The sequence below is a fragment of the Balaenoptera acutorostrata genome, chromosome 1, assembly GCF_949987535.1.
Source record: "Balaenoptera acutorostrata chromosome 1, mBalAcu1.1, whole genome shotgun sequence".
NCBI lineage: Eukaryota > Metazoa > Chordata > Mammalia > Artiodactyla > Balaenopteridae > Balaenoptera > Balaenoptera acutorostrata.
The window spans coordinates 120945518-120970523 of NC_080064.1; the positions used below are offsets into that span (position 1 = coordinate 120945518).

Sequence of the window (25006 nt, forward strand, 5' to 3'; positions counted from 1 at the left end):
TTCTTTTATTTTGGAATAGTAGTGTGTCATATAAGTATATACCACAATTTGTTTATCCATTGTCCAGTTGATAGACATTTGAATTGTTTCCAGCTTTTGGCCATTGTGAATAAAGTTGCTGTGAACATTAGTGTACAAATCTTTGTATGCACATGTTTTCATTTCTCTGGGTAAGTACTAGAAGTAGAAATTCTGGTTCACGTTGTAAGTATATGCTTAGCTTTTTAAGAAACTGCCAAACTGTTCTTCAAAGTGGCTGTATCATGAAGCTAGTGCATTACCACTAGCAATATGTGATAGTTTCAATTGCTCCACATCCTCGCTGGACTTGATATTGTAGGTTTTTAATTTGACATGCTAGAGGCTGTCTAGTTGTATCTCATGGTTTTAATTCACATCTCCCTGATGACTAGATAATAATGAGCATATTTTCATATGCTTATTTGCTATCCATATGTCTTTGGTGAAGTGTCTATTTGAATCATTTACCTACTTTTTAAAAATTAAATTGAGTTGGAAGGCTTCTTCAGATATTTTGGAAACAAGTAGTTTATCAGGTATGTGTTATGAAAGTATCTTCTCTTGGTCTGTTGCTTGCCTTTTTAATTTCATAACTGTGTCTTTTCAAAGCAAAATATATTTCAATTTAGGATATTCTAATTGATCATTGTTTTTCTTTTGTCATTCATAAAACTATTTTTTGTGTTCTACCAAGAAATCTTGGCCTTAAGGATTTATTTGGCTAAATTTTATCCTATATTTTGCTGTAAGCGTATTGTAGTTTCAGCTATTATTGTTTAATGACTGAATTTTTGTATATCATCTGAGGCATAGGTCAAGGTTCATTTTTTTTCCTTTATGCATATGGTTATAAAATTATTCTAGCACCATTCATTGAAAAGATTATCCATTCCCCATTGAATTACCCTGGCACTTTGGTCAAAAGTAATTGATTAACCACTGTACATCTGTTAGAATGGCAAAAATCTAAAACACTGACAATACCAAATGCTCATGAGGATATGGAGCAACGGGAACTCTCATTCACTGCTTGTGGGAATGCAAAATGGTATAGTGACCTTGGAAGACACTTTTCAGTTTCTTACAAGACTAAATGTATTCTTACTGTATGATCCAGTAGTCACGCTCCTTGGTATTTACCCAAACGTGTTGAAAGCTCATGTCCACACAAAAACCTGCAAACAGATATTTGTTGCAGCTTTATTCATAATTGCCAAAATTTAGAAGCATCCAAGATGTCCTTCAGTAGATGAATGGATGAACTAGTACTTCCAGACAGGAGAATATATTCAGTGCTATAAAGAAATGAGTTATCAAGCAATGAAAAGACATGCAGGAATCTTAAATGCATATTACTAAGTGTAAGAAATCAATCTACAAAGGCTGTTTACAGTACCATTCCAATTATGACAATCTGGAAAAGGCAAAACTTATAAAGATAGTAAAAAGATCATTGTTTGCCAGGGACTAGAGGGAGGGAAGAATGGATAACCAGGGCACAGAGGATTTTTAGGGCAGTGAAACTATTGTGTATGATACTGTAATGGTGGATACGTGTCATTATACATTTGTCAAAACCCATAGAATGTGCAACTCCAAGAGTGAACTCTAATATGAACTATGGTCTTTGGCTGATAATGATGTGTCAGTGTAGGATCATCTTTTGTAACATATATACCACTCAGGTGTGGGATGTTGATAGTGGAGTAGGCTGTGTGTGTACAGGGACATAGCGTATATGGAAACTACTTTCTGCTCAATTTTTCTGTGAACTAAAGTGCTCTAAGAATTCTGTTTTAAAAAGTCAATGATCATATATATATATGAGTATATTTCTGGCTTCACTCTTTGCTCCATTGATGTCTGTCCTTACACCAACCATACAACCTTGATTACTTTAGCTCTATAGTAAGTCTTGAAATCAGGGAGTGGAAGTCCTGCAACTTTGTTCACTTTTTCAAAATTGTTTTAGTTATTCTGGTCTTTTGTATTTCCATATAAATTTTAGAATCAGCCTGTCACTTTCAACCCCCCTCCACTCCCCATAGCCTACTGGAATTTTGACTGAGATTACTTTGAATGTATAGTTCATTTGGGGGATAATTGACAACTTGATAATATTGGGTCTTCTAATCCATGTGTATATCCCTCCATTTATTTAGGTTGTCTTTAATTTTTCACAACAGTGTTTTATAATTTTCAGAGTACAGGTCATATACTTTTTGATAAATTTATCCCTAAGTACTTCAATTTTAAGTGATATTGTAAACTTCTTTTAGTTTAAATTTCTGATTGATTGGTTATTGCTAGTGTAGAGAAACAATTGATTTTTATATATTGACCTTATTTCTAGTAGATTCTTTAAAATAGATTCCTTAGGGCTTTCTACACGGACAATCATATTGTTTGAGAACAAAGACAGTTTTACTTCTTTTCCAGTCTAGATGTATTTTACTTATTTGTCTTTCCTTCTGCAGTGGCTAGGACTTCTAGCGTAATGTTGAATTAAAATGGTGAGAGCAGGCATCATTGTCTTGTTCCTGATCTTAAGGGGAAAGCATTTAGGCTTTCACCAGTAAGTATAATGTTAGTTTTAGGATTTTCTTAGATTGCCTTTATCAGGGTAAGCAACTTCTATTCCTAGTTTGTTTCGTGAATGGGTGTTGACTTGTTTTAAATTGCTTTTCTGCATCTAGTGAGAAAATCAAATGGTTTCTCTTTTTCAGTCCAGTGGATTACATTGTTTGATTTTTGAATGTTAAACCAACTTTGTATTCAGGATGAACCCCATTTGATTATGATGCATTATGTTTTTTAATATATTGCTGGATTTGATTTGCTAATATTTTGTTGTGTTTTTGTGATGATGTTCATGAGGGCTATTGGTCTGTAATTTTTTTGTAATTTTACTGCAGTGACAGACTTTGGATATCAGGGTATTGCTGGTCTCTTAGGATGAGTTTAAAAAGATTCCCTCTTTCATTTCCAGGAATAGTTTTATAAAATTTGTGTTATTTCTTCCTTAAATGTTTGGTAGAATTCACCAGTAAATCCATCTGGGACTGGAGTTTTCTCTGTGAGAAGGTTTTAAATTAATTAATAATTCAATTTTTTTTTTTTAATAAATAAAGGGCTACGCTGTTTGTTTATTCCCAAAGCTACTGAATGAGCTTTTGTAGGCTACCTTTTTCAGCAAGTTTATCCATTTCATTTAAATGGGCAAATTTATTAACATAAAGTTGCTCCTAATTTTCCCGTATCATTTCAATAGTCTTTGGGGTTAGTAGTGATGTCCCATCTCTCATTCTGACATTAGTAATCTGTTTTTTCACTCTTTTATTTTTCCCTGATCAGTCTGACTAGAGGTTTATCAATTTTGTTGAGCTTTTAAAAGAACTAGATTTTTGTCTCACTGATTTTTATGTATTTTATGTCTATTTTCTGTTTTATTGATTTTTGTGCTATTGTTATTCCTTCTTTTTTCATGCTTGCTTTGGGTTTGCTCTTCTTTTTTTTTTTCTCCTAGTTTTTTAAAGGTTAGAAGCTGAGGCCATCAGTTTGAGATCTTTCATCTTTCCTAATATAGGTGTTTAGTGCTAATAAATTTCCCTTTAGCCCTGCTTTAGCTGTGTCCCACAGACTGATTATAGATGGTTTCGTGTGTGTGTGCACATGCACGTGTGTACACGTGCACATGCATTTTGGATTATAAATTTAAGCTCATCTTCAGCAGGATAGTCCTGTGCTTCTTTGGCTTCTGGGCCATATCCCTCCTGAGATATCTTTTGCTTTTGGAAGTTATTCCAGGATTATCATAGGCTAAAGACCACTTTTTATCTTAATTCCTAATTTCGATAGTTCTTGGATCAAATATATAGTTTAATTTAAACCAAAAACCCATATGGCAATGGGCCCAAGGTTTAGAATTCTCAGAGGAGACTATTTCCTTACTAGAGAAAAGGCTGAGCCACTAGTAACTTTGTCATTTCCCTGCACTGTTATGAGAAATTTTTCTTTCCTGAATCTACCTTTTCTCTAAGGATGTAGCCTTTCTAGAGTCCCACATCTAGTAGGGATCTCAGTTCCAGTTCCCTGTGTCATGTGAGTCCAAAGCATCATCAACTGTTTCTATATGAAAGTTGATAATCTAAACCACTTGCTTACTCAACCTTGAGTTATTCTCTCTTGGTTCTCCTCATTTCTGGCTGTTTTTTTTTTTTTTAATAAATTTATTTATTTATTTAATTTTTGGCCGCGTTGGGTCTTTGTTGCTGTGCGTGGGCTTTCTCAAGTTATGGCGAACGGGGGCTACTTTTCGTTGTGGTGCGTGGGATTCTCATTGTGGTGGCTTCTCTTGTTTTGGAGCACAGGCTCTAGGTGCTTGGGCCTCAGTAGTTGCAGCACACAGGCTCAGTAGTTGTGGCTCGCGGGCTCTAGAGCGCAGGTTCAGTAGTTGTGGCGCTCAGGCTTAGTTGCTCTGCGGCATGTGGGATCTTCCCGGACTAGGGCTCGAACCCGTGTCCCCAGCATTGGCAGGCGGATTCTTAACCACTGTGCCACCAGGGAAGTCCCTGTCTGTCTGTTTTTAATAAGACTTTCTCTTTATCACACATTTTCAGCAATTTGATTATAATGTGCCTTTGGGGATTTTATTTTATTTTATTTTTTTACCCCCACTTAGATTTGCTCACTTCCTTGGATATGTTTATAGTTTCTATCAAATTTGGAAAATATTTAGCTATTTTATAAAAGTTTTTTCTGCCATTCCTTTTTGTAGGACTCCAATTACACATTTGTTATGCTGCTTGATATTGTCCCTCAGTTCATAAGTTCTCTATTCTTTTTTTTCTCTCTGGCCTTCATTTTAGATAGCTTTTATTGCTATGTCTTCAGTTTCACTAATCCTTTCATCTGTAGGTCTAATCCTATCTAGTGCATTTTTCATTTCAGGTATTTTATTTTTCAATTGTAAAATTTGATTCAGGTTTTCCCTTTCTCTCCTTATAATGCTAATGCTTTTCTCTACCTTCCTGAACAAATGGAATATATTTATAGAATATATTCATAGGCTGAATGAATTCAAAGGCTGAATCAAGAAGATAGAGTTTTTATAAATTCTAGTTGCCTTGGCCTCTTCAGACTCTAAAAATTATAGTTGGTTTCGTCTCTCCAAACTCTAAACTCTATCTTCATGACTCAGCAAAACCCGTGAGTTCTGTTTATATTCTACCTCCCTGGGGTACAGCCTGAAAATTCCCTTAAGTGGTGGGCTAGTGCATTCATTAATAGGGTTCACCTCATTTTATTTCTTTTGTGGATTGCTGTCCTATATTGCTTGTTGTTCAGTGTCTAAAATTTGTTGTTTTATATATTTTGTCTGGTTTTCTGGTTGTTTAAGATGGGATAGTAAATCTGGTCTCTGTTGTTCTTTCATGGTCAAAGTGTTTTTTTTTGGTTAAGATAATTCTGATCATCAAGTTAGAGCAGAAGTTCTTCACTTTGGTTAATTAGCATACACACATTTTTGTTCTGTAACTATGAGAGGAATATATGGTGGAAAAATGATAAATTTTTACTTTTATATTGTTTCAAAGATTTATTTAAGGAGTCTTTCTTTCTGTTTTAGAGGCAAAACGGACAAGTCGGTTTTTAAGTGGCATTATCAACTTTATTCACTTCAGAGAAGCATGCCGTGAGACATACATGGAGTTTCTTTGGCAATATGTAAGATTTAAGTGTATTTTTTGGGTCACATACCAGATCAATAACATCATTTATGCACCACTAATCTGTTTTGAAATGGTTGTCACAGATACCTAATTGTTTTATGGCCATTAGAATTAAATTTACATATCGATATTATATTCATATGAAATTGCAGATTTTAGTAAGCTGATCTCAGAATGAGATTTTCTTCTATATTTGGTATCATTAGGGAGAAGCTGGGGTTTTTGTTTTAATTTTGTAGCTGAGACTCCTTTTCCTTTATTAGGAAATGTAAGGGAAGAGAATAGTGATAACCCATTCCTTTTCTTTGAAGTTTAATAGATAATGTAGTGTTCTTTAAATAATTGAGATATTTGACGTTTATATTTGCTTTCTGGCCTAATTAGGTGTTTTGTTCTATTTATCATGCTTACTCAGCATTACATTATAACATTCAGTTCAAATAAATCACTTTAACAGATAGAAACTCATTTCATCAACAATTTAGGGAATTTGGAAAGATTATGGGTCATCTGTGTGATTTGTTCCCATCTGCCCTCAGTTTGAGGGTACCATACTTTTAGAAAAGCACCGGAGTAACACCGGAGAATTAGGCCTTTAGTGACTGAGCTACAATGATAAATATTTCCTTGTACAAATCATGTTCAGCTTATACCACCTAAACATCACATACTCTCCAAAGTGTACAGATGTATGTGCCGACACATACAAACACACAACTTTGTTTGGCTAATTTCACTTCATTTTTTTAAGACATGGCTCAGACAGCTATCATTTCTATGAACCCTCTGCGATACACCTTCCCAGCCATTGCCCAAGTTGGATTGGATGTCATTATATTCAGTTCTATGACAAGTTGTTTTGTAGTTTTATATTCGTTTTTCTGACTTGTCAAGGAGACTGAACTACTTAAGTCGAGGAACTACAAGTTAGTCTTCTTGGAAATTATTCCTGGTACCTAGCACAGGGCCTGACTGTAGTAAGAACTCAACATTTGTGTGTTGAATAAGTAAAGGAATTCCTAAGTCACTTGTCGTAAATGCCTAATTCTTTCTTAAATTTCTTATTTCTCACGGTGAAAGTTGTAGAGTGAGGAAGCATTCTGTAGCCAGTACCGGTAGATACTTTTTTAAACATGTCTCTGATTTTGTTGAAAAACACTAATATGAAATTGTTAAAATTGCTTTAATAGAAATCTTCTGTGGACAAAATGCAGCAGTTAAATACTGCACACCAGGAGGCAATAATGAAATTGGAGAGACTTGAGTAAGTAGGAGATATACAAATAAAATAAATGCAATTTCAAAATGCAAAATGAATGTAAGTAGTATTTTACAGTCTACAGTCTACTTCATCTCTTTTATCTTGCTTATTAAATAGCAGAGTGTTTAAGTTTACCTTTTTTGAAAAAGAAAAACTAGCTTTTCTTCTTTCTAACTTTTAGTGCATAATTTACTCTTTTACTTCTTTTTTGTTGTTAGTGCATCAGCCAGACATGTTTAAAGCCATTAACTTACTCTCCTAAATTATATCTAGTGGTATTTATCTTACATAGGTGAGCAGTAACTGACAGGATTCTCTTTTTTCCTTCAGATCAGTTAATTCTGTTAAAATTTTTATTCCTTCCACAGAGGTTTGCTGTTTTGTTTTGTTTTGTTTTGTTTTTTGACTCAAAGGTCAGATAGGAGAAGAAATCATTCAAGGGTTATGATTTCTTGGCTTTATATATATTGATTTTGAACAAAAGGATTTTTTTATCCCTTCTAATATGTTGATGTCTTTGGATTTTTCTGTTTCAGGTGAGAGCTCTTTTTTAGCCTACCCTGGCATAAATTGCCTTTAGAGACAGCAGTAAGCTGAAAAGACTGGGAGTAGGAGGCAGATATTAAAATTTAACATGGTAAATTCACCATAAACCATGTCAAAAGAGAAATGACAAACTGGAAGAGAATATTTGCAACATATGCAGCAAAGCCTTACTATCTCTAATAACAAAGGCCATGTAATATTCTTAATCTACAAAGAACTCCTACAAACTGATAGGAAAAAAGATAATGGAAAAATGGGCAAAGGCTATAAACAGGGAATTTACAGAGGATTAAGTACAAATAGCTAATTAAAAATATGTAAAGATTGTTAAACTCAGTAGCAGTCAAGGAAATGAAAATTAAAGTAACAATTCTACACCATCTTTTAAAAACTAAAGTTGAGAACATTCATATGGAAGAGACTGAAATATGTGTAAGTGCTGTTAGGAAGGATTAGGAGAGCAAAAGAAATGGGTGATACAGGAGCGAGATGTGAGAAAGTGAGAGCCAGAGCAGAGGTGGAGGAATCAACACTAAAATTAGGAGTGGAGTTAGAAAGGGTAGGTATGTATGCAGATGAGTCCACACAGAGATTTGGTGGCAGGAAGTTGAAGGAGCTCCTCTGATTTTTATTTTCTCTTCGTAGTAGAGGCCAGCCAGGTCATGGATTTTAAATTACTGTCATTTGGAAGAATGAGAACTCATAAACATGAAAGCAGATAGTTTTTTTCATTTAAGTTATTGGAAGGCAGAGATTGTTTTTGTTCTTTCAAGATTAAGAACTTGATATATGTTATTTTAATTTATTTTGCTGTGTTCAGTTCTGTTCCAGTTGAAGAGCAAGCAGAGTTCAAGCAGCTTTCAGATGATATTCAGGAGCTGCAGCAATCGCTGAATCAAGAGTTTCGTCAAAAAACGGTATCTGTTGTTGGACACCTTAAACTTTTTTAAAGTTTTTTTGTAGATGTGGAGGAGCTAAGATCACATTGCTTTCAATTACTAAAGAAATGGGGTATATCGCTGTGTCCATTTGTGCACCTTATAACAGATATATACTTCTGTTGTCCAGGTCAAACCATGATTATTTATTGATGTTGTCAAAGGTATATGCTATCTTGTTGACTAGAAATTTTTAAGATTTTTCTGTGTCTAAACCTGATGTTTCCAAACTCTGTACTGAGGCACCCTGGATACTGCAGCATACCCCCAGGGTGCTTCAGGATATTTTAAATTTTAAAGGGAAACAACATTCAGCATCTGTCATACACTGCTTGAACTTTTCTAGCTCAAGGTAGTTCACAGTTTCAACATGAACTCACATTACCTTCCTTTCGTATCTTTGTGAACATGGGATTTTGGCTTTTGCCATGATAAAAAGCAAGTGCTATGTGAAAATCATCGTGCAACAGGAAATAAGAATTGTCTGTGTCCAATGATTATAAGATGTGTGAATTTGTGCAGTGCCCAATTTTTACAGTACATACATCCAATTTGGAAGTAGTTGTGGCTGTTTAAGAATAAAATAAAAATAGTATTTTTCTTTCAATTTGTATGTATTACTTTTTCAAAGGGCTACTAAGTTATTAGGACATAAATACTTATTCAGTTATTTGGATTTAACTACTTAATAAAGGAACTGTTAGGTGTTTCTTTTGTCCTTAAGGTCATAATGAACAGAAAGTTTGAGCTTATCTGGTCTAATCCATTTAATTCCTCTCCTTTCTTACTTTTATTTTATTAAAAAGCATTGACTAAATTTAGATCTGTTTTGAATCATTATAAAACAGTTGTTTGCTTCTTTCCGTAGATAGTACTGCAAGAGGGAAATTCACAAAAGAAGTCAGATATTTCAGAGAAAACCAAGCGTTTGGTAAGCATCTTTTCATTTAACTAGCATTTAAAAGGTTTGAATCTTTTGTTTGGAGGAGTATTTTAACTGTGTGTTATTATTGTTAAATGTTTCTCTCTTTTTCCCTTAAAGTGAAACTAATTTAACTTTTGCCAATTTAAATATAATAGATGACTATTGTTTTAAAAAATATGGAAACACAAAAATGTATGACAGAAGTGAAAATCACCTGAAAGCTCACCATGCTGATACATGTCATAGATTACATTTCTCTGTGCAAATATACACATATATGTGTAATTCTACATAAATGCCATTACACTACATGTCTCAAACGTGCTTTTTTTTCATTTTACAATATAGTGTAAATAGTTATCACGTCAGTATATAGCCTCATTATTTTAATAACTGCATATAGTTGTGCATTCTATGTATATACCTTAATGTAGATTGTTTTAGTGTCTTATTGATAGACATTCACATTGCTTCTAATTTTTTTGCTATTGAACAATAGCACATGTGTGTTACACACCTACCCATGTACCTGTATATTTGTGCACCAGGCTGCTTTTTATCATACAGTAGATTCCTAAATGTAGGATTTCTGGGTTAAAGGGAATCACACTTAAATTTGGCCCACATTGCCAAACTGACTTCTAAAAAGATATCAATTTGCACCTCTACCAGTAGAATATGAGAGTATTCTTTTCCCTACATTGTTGTCAAAAGTGGATGTTTTTACTTTTTTTTTCTTTTTATCTTTGTCATTCTTATAGGGGAAAAAAACACCTCATTTTAATTTTGATTTTTTTGTTGTTGTTGTTTAGTGATTTAGACCACCTTATTCAGTGATTTGTTGTTATTTCTTACTTTGTGAACTATCTGTTTATGTTCCTTGTTCATTTCATTTTTTTTTTAAGTCCATGAATTAGGGGTATTAACTCTATTTGTCTTTCAAATGCATCATTTTTTCCTATTGGCAGGTTTATGTATTTTTGTAGTAAAATTGATAGATATAGTGTTCTACATTTGGGTTTAACTCGATACAGAGAAAGGCCTATCTCATTCCTCATTTTTTTAATCCCATATTTTCTCTTGTACTTTTATTATTTCCCTATTTTTTGTTGTTGTTGTTTTTTTAAATAAATTTATTTATTTTTGGCTGCGTTGGGTCTTCGTTGCTGCATGTGGGCTTTTCTCTAGTTGTGGTGAGCGGGAGGCTACTCTTCGTTGCGGTGCACAGGCTTCTCATTGCTGTGGCTTCTCTTGTTGAGGAGCACAGGGCTCTAGGCGTGCAGGCTTCAGTAGTCGTGGCTTGCGGGCTCTAGAGCGCAGGCTCAGTAATTGTGGCTCACGGGCCCAGCTGCTCCGTGGCATGTGGGATCTTCCCGGACCAGGGCTCGAACCTGTGTCCCTTGCATTGGTAGGCGGATTCTTAACCACTGCGCCACCAGGGAAGTCCCCCTATTATTTTAATGTTTATACTTTATAGCTATCTGAAATTTACTTTGGTATAATATATTCCTTATTTTTCTGTCACTTTTTATTGGCAGATGTTTTCATCAGAGTAGTATTGACTATGGTGCAATTTTATTACTCATTTCTCTCTGTCCCATTTAAATCTATATTAAAACAAAATCACTTTGTAGTTAAAATAGCAAATTTAGGCTTTTTGAAAAGGGAAGAAAATTGATGAAAGTCAATGCTAATGTGAGGAAAATGATCTCTAATTTTGTAGGGTGTTAAAAGAGTAGATAATGTGGTGGTGTGCTAAATTCTAAGAATAAAGTAAATAATATTGTTTCAAACATTCAGTTTTGGCCTCTGAGTTAGTTGATGAAAAGGTAAGAACTTTTTAAAATTTTTTAGTTAAAAATAATTTAGGCAAATTATACAAGCTGTATAGTAATATATTCCTATTGTAAAATACTCATATAACACACATATGCATATATAAAGAGAGAGAGAGAGGGAGAGAGAGAGAGACATGAAAGCCCCTCTTCTCTCTGCCAACTGTACCTAGAGGTTACACTTTTCCAGTCCTTTCTCTGTGCCGTTACATGCACAGATGTAGGTGCATATAGTCATTTGTTGCTGTTTTGTTGTTCTGTTTTCATAGGAATGCATTTGTGTTATATAAGAGAATTCTCAGATACTCTTCATCTTAATTCCCCAAATGGTTTGAAATTCAGGAGAAGGAAATTTGTTTTAGTTTAGTAACTGTGTACTGAGTACCTTCTCAGTGCTATTACTTTCACTGGGTTCTGGGAAAGCAAAGATAACTGTTCACAATCCCAGGTTGCTCAGTTAATTCAGAAACACATATTAAATACATAGTTATAGTATCACATGTACAATAACTGTTTATAGAAGGAATACAGAGGAAGTAGGAACAGGATTTTCAAGGATTAATAGAAACTCACTTGCAGTACAGGAATGGGATGATGGTACTCAGGAGGACCATACTATCAGAGAGAGATCACTTATAATTGTCCAGACATAAGACTGACTATATTACCAGATTGTAGAGTATAGTAGGAAGCTGGTGGAAGATGACACTGGAAAGGAGAGTAAGAGCTACATAATGAAAGATCTTGAATGGTGTGTTAAGGAGCCTGATCTTACCCTGCAGACAAATGTGAGCAATCAAGCAGGGGAGTGATGTGGTCAAAATTTAATTTAACCCCCACTACAACAAACACAGACCCATTTCTTTGTTCTTTTCCATTACTGTAGTGGCTAATCACCAGTTTTATTATTATATCTAACAATATAAAAATGTTTCCTCAACAGAATGAACTAAAATTGTCAGTGGTTTCTTTGAAAGAAGTACAAGAGAGTTTGAAAACAAAAATTGTGGATTCTCCAGAGAAGCTTAAGAATTATAAAGAAAAAATGAAAGATACAGTCCAGAAGCTTAAGAATTCCAGAGTGAGTTTCCTTTTAATTTTAATGCTTTTCTCTTTTTCTTTTTAGCAACTCTTGTTTAATTGTGTGTTAATTTTCTAATTTCCAGATTATCTATACATCTCTTCTTCTTAGGCTTTTTGCCCTTGTCTTTAATTTTTAGCTCTTCTCTAAAATGGATGTAGAAAAAGAAGTATAATTTCAAGATATTTGTTTAATTATGCAACAAATTTTTGAGGCTTTTGCCCTGGGTGATCAAAACAGAAATGACCTGTCCTCATGAGACTTAGTTACTTTATCTTAAGTGAGAAAGGTGTTAAACAATTTTAAAATTAGTTATATAATTATAAATTATAATATGTATTATGAAAAAGTATAGGGTGTGCATGTGTAGAGGCAGGAAGTATATGGGAACTCTCTGTACCTTCTGCTTAATTTTGCTGTGTACCTAAAACTGCTCTAAAAAATAAAGTCTATTTTTAAAAAAGCATGAAAAAGAGAAACAAACAAATAAAAAATAGGATAGGGTGCTTCAAAATAACATAATGAGAGTAGCCTAGTTTAGTATTTTGGAAATCAAGAGGTGGAGGTGGGAAGGAATGGAAATTTATGTTGAGATCTGAAGGATGAACAGAGGTTATATTAATAAATTGATATTGGAAGAGCATTCAAGGCAGAGGGAACAGCATATGCAAATTCTATGAGTTAGTAGTAGAGAGTAAGTTATATTCAAGGAAGAAAGCATGATGTATAAGAAGGAGAATGGCATGAGATGATGATGGAAAAATGGGCAATGGGCAGATTATTCAGGGTGCTGGATTTTACCTTAAGAGCAAGGGCATACCACTGGCTAGTTTAAAAGGGGAGTGTTGGAACATGGTATGATTTAAGTTTAAAAAGATTATGGGTTACTCTGGGAGATGGATTGAGGTATGTGGGACAAAAGTAGAAGTGGGTAGACAATTTAGCATCCTTTATGAGGAAAGGTTTTTAACTATTAATTAAAAAGAACATTTCTGGTTTATCTCTGAATTTGTTATTCAAGTCATTCCTGATAATTGAGAATTATCACACGGGAATAGACAAAGATTACTAGAACAGAAATGAGAGCTCAGAAATAGATCTGAGTATTTATGAGATCTATTTATTTAATAAGCAATTCTGATTCAATTGGCAGTTCATCTAGACGAAAAGCAAGTTGGGTCTATACCTTGCACTATTTACAAAAATAATTTTTAATTGGATTGAAAATTTAACAAGTTTACAAATTTTAGGAGAACACTTGTATTATCTTGGACTGGGATAGAATTTTTAAATTAAGATTGGAAACTCAAAAGCTATAGAGAAAAGTAGACGTGTGGAACATATATATAGTGCATATGACAGGTAGAGGGATTATATCCATGATATGCAAAGACACAAGAGTATTTACAAATTAGTAGGAAAAAGACAACCTAATGGAAAAATGAGCTGAAATATGATTAAGCATTTCACTGAAGACAAAATCCAACTGGTTAATAAGGCGGGAGGAGGGAGAGACTAGTGGGGAAAGGAAAGAAGCCTTTGTATTGTTGCAGTGCTTGTGGTAAACATATGCTCATTTCCTAATTTTAGAAGATTAATCTTTTTGAAAGAATTAGCTGTAGTAATAGTTATTACACAAATGAATAGGAAGATTATAATTGGTAATATAATTGCCCAGGAATAATCAGGAGTAGTTTGAGTATTAGCAGAAATGAACTCTTTTAAAATCATTATGAATAACCTTTGGAAGGTACTTCAATGAGTGATTTAGTAAAATTATGGTAGTTTTTCTTTGTTCAAGGATATTTGGCAATTAGGAAGCATAATTATGTGTGCTTAGACACATGTCAGTAATAGTGCTTTGTTACTGACCTAGAAACTTAATTGTTCTCTGCTCTTAAGCTTTCAGTATTAAGTACAGAAATTATTTAAGAGCAAACAAATTGACATTACTGCAGTTTCATAAAGGAGAGTGTCAACCTGGTTTCTGTGTTTTTTTTCTTTCAAAGCAAGAAGTGATGGAAAAGTATGAAATCTATCGAGACTCTGTTGACTGCCTGCCTTCATGTCAGCTGGAGGTGCAGCTATATCAAAAGAAAATACAGGACCTTGCAGATAATAGGGAAAAATTAACCACTTTCTTAAAGGAGGTTTGTATTGTATGGAGTTTTTATGTCTTTATTATGTAATAGTTTACTGTAGTCCCTTGGATTTGCTTTTACTTTCTGTTGCTATTTTCCTACAGAAGAGCTGGGTCATTCTACATTATAATAGATGTGGCAATGTGTGCTCAAGGATAAAACACTGTTGTTTTTAAACATAGCAATAGTAGACCCATTTTAACCTTCAGATGAAATGAATAATAAATTAATTAACATAGCATATTACCATGTATATTTTGGAAAAAAGTAATGGAATTTTAAACTTGTTCTGACAGTTGGAAATGATCTTCTAATCAGTAAGCATAAAGTCCCAACTTACTGCCTAACACTGTAGCTAGGATCTATAAAGAGATTTAAAGTTTAAGACACAGACCCTGCCCTGAGTGAAGATGGACAGCTAAGGCCAACGTTTTTAAGTTTCTTAGGCTAGAAACTTGAAAATCCTTTTCACTTCATTGTCCTAATCCAGACTGTCCCCAGGATCACTGACATAGCGTTTGATGAAAGATTTCTTTCTTGAGGGAAAAAGGGGTTGAAGGGTGCGTAGCCTGAGATATTCTTTCCCAGCTACACACTTCCCTTATCTCCCATCAAGAGTCAGCACAAAAAAAGATTGAGATCCACTGCTTTTGTTTCTAGGGTCTACTCTTTCCTCTTTATTCCTACTACCTTAGTTCAGACGCTCACCCCCTCAACTTAGCTTGTTGGCTGATCTTATTAACGTGTTCCTCTATTCCAATCCTTGCTGATAAAATGACCTGATAAATAACACCTCTCTAGGTGTCAGGTTCTTTCTCAGTATCCCTAGTGCCTTCCTGTTGTCTGTTTTGTTCAGTCTGTGTTCTTGTGCTGGGCTTTCAGTGTTTAAACAGTTTTATCACATTTAAAAATTGTATTTTATTACAGCTCATCCTAGAAAATAGTCCTTCATTTTATTTGTAAATCCTAATTGGTTGTATTGACTTTAAATACATCTCAAAAAATACAGAGCCTGAACTTGGAGGACAAAATTGAGAGTGATGAGTCAGAACTGAAGAAATTGAAGGCTGAAGAAAATTCCTTTAAAAGACTGATGATTGTGAAGAAGGAAAAACTTGCCACAGCACAGTTCAGAATAAATAAGAAGCATGAGGATGTCAAGCAGTACAAACGCACCGTGATTGAGTATGAACTTATTTTAAATTTAATGCATTAGAAAGTAATTAGAAAAACCTAATTCACTTTTTCCCTAAGATTCCAAATCTCCTATAATTTCAAAAAGGTATTCCACTGTTAGGTGACTAAAACAGATGAGTTAATTATGCATCTCATAATGTTGCTATATCTAGATTTAGAAATGTTTTAGGTACTAGTTTTTTTTTCTTTTCCTGATATCACAATTCCAAATCCTTTGCATAATTCTTCAAAAGGGTTCTGGTGCTACTGCTTATTTCAGTGTACTTTAGAGACAGTGGTCTAGAGTTGTATTAGAGTGAATCAACTGGTTCATTTTATTGTGCAGCTGGTCTGTAACATAGCATATTTTGAGAAAAAGTCTTATTTTTTTATTCATATACGAAGTAGTACTTTGCTAAGCATTTTGTCATGGCCGTCGTCATCATTGTTGTTGGCCAGTATGTTTGGGTGTTTCATTGGTAGAGTCTTCTTCCCATCCGTTCCAAAAATGTGTTTTTAGAATAAATGCCCCAGATATGTCTATGAGATGACACTATTTCAGCCTCTAAAAGGTGTATTAGGATGGTCTGAAGATTTCCTTTGCTCTTCCTCATGCAGGTGAAGAAAAAGGCAGAACCTGAGGGTTTTAATTTGTTGCCACATGCCTTGCAGGAAAGTTGTGCTGATTCGCACTCCTAACAACAGTACATGAGTGAGCACAACTGGGGAGATGTGACTTAAGATCTCCATGTTAAATAACAGCTTTGTGTGGAAGAGCTTACTGTATGCCATGACCTAAATATAGCGCCACCCTGCGATTCTCATCTGTTTGCTTTTGTATCTTGAGAAGAGTTTTAGGTGTGTCAGTCAAATACAGACAGTCTCTTTGGAATCAAAATTAGAGTTAAATGCTTGACTGTTTAGATTCTTAAGAAGAATTATAATTTAGCTGTCTCTATTTTCCTTTAGAGACTGCAATAAAGTTCAAGAAAAAAGAGGTGCTGTCTATGAGCGAGTAACCACAATTAATCAAGAAATCCAAAAAATTAAATTTGGAATTCAACAACTAAAAGATGCTGCTGAAAGGGAGAAACTGAAGTCTCAGGTGAGTATATGTTCATAAGAAATTAATTTTAGATTAACTCACAAGTTTAAAATGTAAATTGTGTCTTCCTCATTTTGAAGATTTTGTCAGTTCTCCAGAGTAGAAATTGACCCCTCAGGTCTGTTGCTTTTATTTCCATTTATAGCACCTTTTCCATTTCCCTGGGATAGTTTGCATGTATGTCTCCTCATACCTTTTTTTTCCTTGCCTTTTTTCCCTGTTAGCACCTAGAATCGTGCTTTGCAATACAAGTAGGTGCTCCATAAAGGTTCTGAATTTTTTTGATACATGAATTTAGATGGTGATTTAAAGTAATGTCTTCTAAAAAATTTTTGCAATTTTTCCTGATAAAAGGATCTCAAAAGTATTTCTTATCATCAGTGTTAAATGTATTTGAGTTACTACCGGTATTTTGAGATTTTTTTTTTAATGATAACTTTATCATAATTACCTAAAGTTACTCTGCTTGTTTCAAGTGTATTTATTTTATTGTTTCATAAACAGTCTCAAGTTTAATGAGGACAGGCCTCTTGTCTTCTACATTTTTATCTTCCAAAATGTCAGTATAATGCCAAACATAATATGTTTATTATGTTTATTTCTCTTTTTTTTGTTGACTGCCAGAGACCCAAAGAAGTAGTCTATTCCTGCTGCCTCTATCATATCTCATTCTATCCTCAGCCTTTAAAGTTTGTCCAGTGTCCTCAAGATTGTCCCAAACTGCTCTACCAGAAGTCACTAAAAACAGCCCTTTATCATGTAAAATCCCTTAGCCTCTTTTTTTTTCTCATTCTTCATCTTGCCTGCATTGATATCTTATCCTAAACCTCTGAAACCTGAAAGATATTTAAACATGCTGTCATTACCTTTCACCATTCACATTTAATTTGCAAGGATTCTTAATACTAAAAGAACCACATTAGGCAATCCCCTCTCTTGTTCTCAGGAACTTTTATCCTCTGAAATATTAGATTGTTAGCATGTGCACATGTAAGTGTATATATACGTAGTGAGGATTGTCTCAAGGCTACTTTAAGAGGAAGGAAAGAAAGAAAGGAATGGAAGAAAGAAAAAGAAAATGGCTGGGTTTCCCCTCCCATGGTCTGCCCAGTACACTGTCCTGATTTTTTCTATTCTTCCTTTTCTTTCTACATTCAACTACTTTTTTTTTTTTTTTCTGCCCTTAACTGGATATCTACCAAGCCTTTGGCCCTCTGTTTATCTCTAGAATGGGGGTTAGAAGGACCTTAGGAGATATTTAATCCTACTTCTTAACCAAATCAAATGAGCAGATATTTATTTGTTATCACATGGTCAGATACAATTAATGAACCAGTTACTAATGTAAGTACCTTTTGTCTATAGGTCATAAAAGGTGCCCGTGCCTGCCTTAAATTCCTTTTAGTTTTGTGCATATATGTCTTGCCAATAACATTTTAAGTTTCTCAACAATAGCAATCTTATTTTTTACCTTAGTATGTCATGTCAAACCATGCCTAGAATGCTGCCTTATATGTAGTATGCTTTCCATAAGTATTTGTAAAATTGGAAAGCCATGTAGCATGCTGTTTCTTAAAATTAGCCATGTAGTAGAACTCAATGAGGAATTTAAAGATGAGCAACCCCCCACCAAAATATATTGAATTAGAATTACCAGCAGTGGGGCCCATGAGCCTAAATTTTTTAGCATGGCTCTTGAGAACCACTGATGTGTCCTGCTTCATTGTTTTCAATATTATAGAGCTCATCACTACCCAAGCTGTTCTACTAGGACAGCTATAGTTATTAAAATGGTACTTCTTATTTTGAGTTTAAAAATTTTCATTTCTGTACTCTAGTGAACCAAGATCACCTCTCTGGAACAAATCTGTGTCCTCTTCTACTGAATAAAACTGTACTTAAGACATCTGAGGGTAAAGATCATGGGTTCTTTCAGCCTTCTCATCCAGGTTAATTAGCCCTAGTTTTCCAGCCGTTCTTTATATAGTTTAATTTTCAGATTCACTTTTCTGTTTACTGTCCTCTCTACTCTGTTTCCTGCTTTTTTTATTCTGTTTAAAATGTAGAACCCAGTACTAAACATAGTCTTCCAAGTGATGGTGTGACCAGCCCCAGAGCACAAGGCTACTGTTAATGAAGCATAATATTGGTTTGGATTTTTAGCGGCAGCATCTTGCCCTTGGCTCATATTGTGCTTGTGATCAATTAAAGGACCTCTGTCTTTTTCATATGAGGTTCTGCCAACTTAAAGTTTTTTCACCACACTTTAATGCAACTATTTTTTTGAAATTTTAATTCTGGATTTTACTGTTATTTATTTTAGGTTTCATGTTATTTATTTCCACCTAGGTTTCCAAAATTTCAAGGTCAGTTTAAATCTATGTATCATTCACATTAACTATTTCTCATGGCTTAGCATCACCTACAGATTTGACCAGCATGCCTTTTGCTCCAGGGGAGATAAATGTTGAGTAGAACTGGGCCCTTTGCTGTGTTGTATTTCTTCCTTCAGAATGGCATAGAACTATTGATCCAAACTTTGGATACAGCTGTTCAACTTGCTAAGTTGTTCTAACCGTACCTCTACCCAGACAACACTGTGATATCCACTTGTTCCAAAATAGCTTGGGAGAGTCTCTAAGTCCCCTGGTGAAATCAAGATATATTTTGTCAAAGAACCCTCTTTAGCTTACTTCATAATCATCTTTCATGAAAAGGAAAGAAGGATATGTTAAGATTGCCAAACTGTTCTTTGTGTAATTCTGTTGGATCCTAATGATCATCATATCCTTTTTTTCACTAAATATTCTTTTCCATAGATATTTCATCTCTTCTAGTTTCAATCATCATATTTATTTAGATAGCTTTCAATAATCTGTTTCCTGTTCTGTCCACCTCAACTCTACTTCTTATTTTAGCTGCCTGATGGATGTTTTCAATGGATTAGCTTATCACAACAAAAATAAACAATTATTAAATTACATTCAACATCTTTAGTGTCTTTCCTCTTCCTCACTTTCTCCTTCCCCCTCTCTCTCTCTTTCCCCTTCCCTTTCCCTCTCTCTTTCACTTAGTTTCTTCATATTCTTCAGTGGCATCATCATTTTCAAAATATCACAAAGAATTGCAATTTTGGATTTTCTTTAGATAATCCTGATATCCAATCACCAAGATAATGTCATTGATACTGTTCAGAACAAATCCTTTCTAATCATACTTCTATCACATAGTTTTCTAATACTCATGAATTCCAGCAAACACTGGCTAAATTTCTTCCTTGACTTAAGATTCTCCTGCATCAAATCTGCCCTGAATCCTAAGTATTGCCAAATTTAACCTGCTAAAATATCACTCTTATTACTACACCTTCTCGTTTAAAACAGGAACTCCCTGTTTTCCTGTAGTTATTCATGCATTTAGTCAGTCATGCAACAAATGGTCTATGCACCTACTAGGTGCCAGCCTTTATATTTGATTCAGGGAGTAAGTATGAACAAGGAAGGCATGATCCCTACCTTCTAGGATTTTTAAAGTTTTGTATCTCAGTTAATCATTTTCGTTGTTTAAGGTTTAATGGAAAGTGTATTCTCAATACAACTTTCTCTGGCTCCTTTCAGATATCTTTGATTTCTCTCCCTCTCAAATACTGTAGCATTTTTAGTCTATTCTGATCTGGGCTGTCCAATGGGGTAGCTACTAGCAACATGTGGCTATTTACATTTACTTTTAAATTAATTAAAATGAGATAAAATTTAAAGTTTAGGTCCTTGTTTATACTAGCTATATTTTAAGTGCTCAGTATCCAGTCTGGTCTGGATTGTATGTTTTTTTAGGGTAGAAAGCGTAATTGCATGTTCCATTGTACTGTTGTACTATTTACAGCGCTACTTGTAGAAGGTACTCAGTAATATATTGGTTGATGAATGAATACATACTTGGTGGGTACATGGCTACACTGGCCATAAAATTCCTTGGCGGTTATGTCATCTTGAATTTCTCTGATTTGAGAAGTGAGATAATTACCTAGACCAATGCTGTCCAAAGAACTTACTGCTAGGAATGTTCTGTACTGCTCAGTACGGTAGCCATTAGGTACATGTAGCTATTGAGCACTTGAAGTGTGGCCAGTGCAACTGAGGAACATGTAGCTGTTTAAATGTAAATTTAAATAATCGCGTGTCCCTAGTGGTTGTCATGTTAGGCACTGTAGAACTAGAGTTTGAGTTTAAAAGTATTTAACTTCAGCCAAGCGATCACAGTAAGACTTACTTATGATGTGAATGAATATGATAAAGTTCCACTTGGATACAGAATTTAATTGGAAATTGAAATATGTAGCTTTTGTGAGGGCTGTGATACATTGCTATTAATACCCTGTGAGGGCTGGCTTAGAACTTCCAATGTTTGTTTGCTTCTGTGGATGTGCCAGTGGAATTGGGCTTTAATGTTTCATTCATTTATTGCGGCTCTGCCTGTAGGATTTGGCTCCTCCCTGAGAATACAGTTGTTCTCAGGAGAAAATTGTTCCTCTGAGTGTGTTAAAATGGTTGGTTCAGATATTTACAGATCGTATATCTTTATTTAACCACACTTCATTTTAATAGTTTCTCATGAGTAATGTCTTTCTACCAAATTTATTCAGCTTTCTTTTTGGAATGAATAAATACATATCTCTGTAGAGCCAGGAAATTAAATCGATCTGTAGCTGCTGAATGTGCTGATTTTTTTATAAAAATGGTGTTCACGTAAGATAGCAACTAATTCACCTTATTTTTCCTACAAGATTTAAGAAATAAAGGTATCAAAACCTTTTGATTTATTTTCCTAATGATTAATATTCCATCATAGTTGTAGTAATTTGATGCCTGATTTAGATCTTGGGAATCTAATTACCCTCTTCTATTTTTGTATTAGGATTTAATAATGATCTATGTTTAGATTTTGGGAAAATGTTTAGCCTTAAGCATCTATTTATATTCGCTTAATCTAGAGCAGTAGTTCTCAAACTTGCATAGGTGGCAGTCTCTGGAAATAGTGTCGTTCTTTTTTGGAACATTTTGAATCCATACTATATTAAATTACAATCTATATAATTTGCTCAAAATCAGACAATATCTACACTAGAATTTAAACTAAGATAAATAGTAGCCAAACTATGGGTTTAAGAAAAGTTTAATGGGAGCAGCACTTAAAATTGAGAACATTTATACCCATTTATTGCTTTTTCCTTCCATTGGAAAAGGCCTGCTGTTTTATTTCAGTGGTGAAACACCTTTTATAATCTTCCAGAATACTACTTTTTCTTGTATCAAGGTTTGAGAATTGTTTTGTTTAAGAAAAATCAATAATGAACGGATCAAAATTGCATTTGATGAGTGTGAGATAGAATAAAATGCATGCAAAGTGGTTCATTTATTATTTTCTTCAGTCTATAGAAATTGTTTTGTAATTTTTTCTTAATTCTTAACACATCCATATAGGTTTATATGAAAACTCACTATTGCTTATAGTAGGACTGCCTGACCAGTTTGTTAAAACAATTCTAAAAGGTATTCATATATTTCTCAGTCCTGTAGATTACTTATTAAATCGGTTTACATATCATTTAAATAATGATCAGGGTCAAGTGCAGAGTACAGTAATCTAGGTATTTGCCAAGTAAACATGAAAAACTCCAAAGTAAAAATTTTTCTTTGATGATTAAAAATATGTTCTTAATGTCTTGGAATTCAAGCCATTGTTAATGTCTCTGCTTTATTCTTTCTAAGTAGCTGACTTTCTGATGCATCTGCACAGCTTAATAAGAGTAGGCATACGAGTGTGTACATGTGCATAAGGTACTTTAGGCTTTAAAATATTATTAATAAATATGAACGAGACTGTTGGAATTCTTGTAACTCATTTTTACTTTAGGTCGTTGCATGGAATCATTCTTATTATATTTCATTTTCTACTTAGGAAATATTTCTCAGCTTGAAAGCTGCTTTGGAGAAATACCATGAAGGCATTGAAAAGGCAACAGAGGACTGTCATACTAAAATAGATGAGAAAACAGCTGAACTGAAGAAAAAGATGTTCAGAATGTCAAACTGATTAACAAAATTACACATCTTTTTGTAAATAGCTTGCCAATTTTTAGTTTTATATTCGGAAAGGGAATAGTTAAGTTGAAGTTAATGGAAGTATCAAAAGTACCAAATAATGTTGGCTCAGTTATTTTTTATATACTATCATAGGTTATCATTTTGTAAGATAATGCATTTAATGTAGACTTTTCTGAACTTAAAATTAAAATGGCTTGTGCAGCCATTCATGTCTCTACTCTGCTCCTTGTTGTAAGTGGTGGTTGGAGTAAAACAGAAATAATTGCATTTGAAATATATAATTTTTCTCTGTTATTATCATGGCTGTTGCTGCTTTGTTTGTCGACATACAGAGGTATAGTAGTATTGAGCCCTGACTTTGCACTAAGCATTGTGGGATCTCATTTGATCTTCACTCAAGCAACTCTAGGTAGACATTTTTATAACTACTTTATAGATGAAGTAGCTATGAAGGTCCTGAGCCAAAATTTGAACTGTGCTCTGTATGAGACTGAGGTCTGGAATGTTTCTACTGTACCACACTTTCTAATGTAATTATTTAAAAGAGAAAGTATGAGTGTGGTAGTCTAATTCTTCACTGATGCCATGGCATTTTTATGAGGAAAATAAGTTAAAATGTGCAAACTGCTTAGAACAGTGCCATGGTAGACATGTATATGTCTGGTAGACATATGTATATATTAAGTATTGGTATTTGGAGTTCCAGGTACTTTTCTCTTTGTCAGAAATACTAAAATACTACGGTAAGTAGAGAGTAGGCTTTCAGTGAGAGGAAAAGCCCTGGAATAGGAGGAGTGGAAAGAGCTAGGTGTCCAGGGAGGAACAGTTGGAACACGAATTTGACCTATTGCTCTATCCCTTTCTTGCTTTTTTAAAATAGAATTTTAATCCATAGAAAGGTCTGTTTAGGAGGCTAGGTAACGGGTGTAAATATGACCATGTCTCTCATTTTATATTTAAAAAATTTTAACTCCCCTGGACCCATCTCCACCTTCAGCTCTTGCTCTTTTTTTTCCCACAACCGAATTTCTAGAAAACCTAATCTATACATGTGCTTCTACTTCATTCCCTGCGCATCATGGCATTGTTACTTCTCTGCATACCAATTCACTGAACTTTCTAAGATCACATTAATAGTTATCAAAATTCCCTGGACGTGTTTTAATCTTTATCGTCCTTACATTCTACCCGTCCAGTACTTTTTCCCCTTTGTCTCAGTAACACTGCTCTCTTGGTTCTCTTAATTCTCTGTTCCTTTTAAATGTTTTTCCACGAGGGCCTCATTCTCTGTTCTTCTCTGATGTGTTTGTGTTCTCTAGACTTCTGCCCTTGACCCTCCTTCTCTTCTCAACCTCTGTACCCCTCCTTGAAAACTTTTATCAACACCCACCACTTCAATCACGAATTAAACATCCATGCAACTTTTACTGCATTATATACATTTAGTTACACTTGTCCTATTTTTCCGGAATTTCAGACTTGGGTATCCAATAGCCAGTACAGTTTACCCTTGACAACCCTGCTTTGAACTGCAAGGGTCCACTTTTACGTGAATTTGTTTCAATAGAACTACATGATCCACAGTTGGTTGAATCCGTGGATGCAGAACCACAGATACAGAAGACCAGAGCATAAGTTGACAAAATCTGAGGTGGGTCCTGGGACCAATCTCCAGCAGATACTGAGGGATGACTGTAAATGGTTTGAACCTTTTGGCATTCTGGTGAAGCCTAAATGGACCTTTTCAGAGTAATGTTTTTCATGCATGAAATAAAACACAGGACTGCAAGCGATTAGATTCAAATATGATTATCAAAATACTTAAAAACATGTTATGGAAAAGGAACTGACCCACTTTCCCTCTTATGCCACTACCCCTCACTCCTTTATATCCATTTAGTTAGCAAGAACTCCATTGATGTACCCAAGTCTCCTTCTCTCACATCTTTGCCCATGTTGCAGTTTACATCATCATCATTTCTCAGCTAGTGTACTTGCAATAATCTTTTTTACCAGGCTTCCAGTCTCTAGCCCACCTCTACAAAGGTATTAGGTTATTCTAAACATGCAAATTAGATTATGTCAGTAATTTTTACAAAGTTTTTTAGATTTTCAAATTGTGCTGCTCGGGTGCCGTAGTGAAC

At 34.4% G+C, this 25006-nt stretch overlaps 1 protein-coding gene across 3 annotated transcripts in view; it reads left to right on the forward strand.

The window, feature by feature from the left end:
* The window catches only part of NUF2 (NUF2 component of NDC80 kinetochore complex), a 30609-nt gene extending 7453 nt beyond the window's left edge, over window positions 1-23156 (forward strand). For all 3 annotated transcript variants that reach the window (XM_057535122.1, XM_007191068.2, XM_057535150.1), the window contains exons 7-15: window positions 5648-5745; window positions 6941-7014; window positions 8378-8474; window positions 9364-9426; window positions 12199-12336; window positions 14346-14486; window positions 15487-15662; window positions 16623-16758; window positions 22717-23156. In XM_057535122.1, the coding sequence (XP_057391105.1) occupies window positions 5648-5745; window positions 6941-7014; window positions 8378-8474; window positions 9364-9426; window positions 12199-12336; window positions 14346-14486; window positions 15487-15662; window positions 16623-16758; window positions 22717-22851 (1058 nt within the window). In that variant the 3' untranslated portion in view covers window positions 22852-23156. The remainder of the gene's footprint in view (window positions 1-5647; window positions 5746-6940; window positions 7015-8377; window positions 8475-9363; window positions 9427-12198; window positions 12337-14345; window positions 14487-15486; window positions 15663-16622; window positions 16759-22716) is intronic.
* The last annotated feature ends 1850 nt before the right edge of the window (window positions 23157-25006 follow it).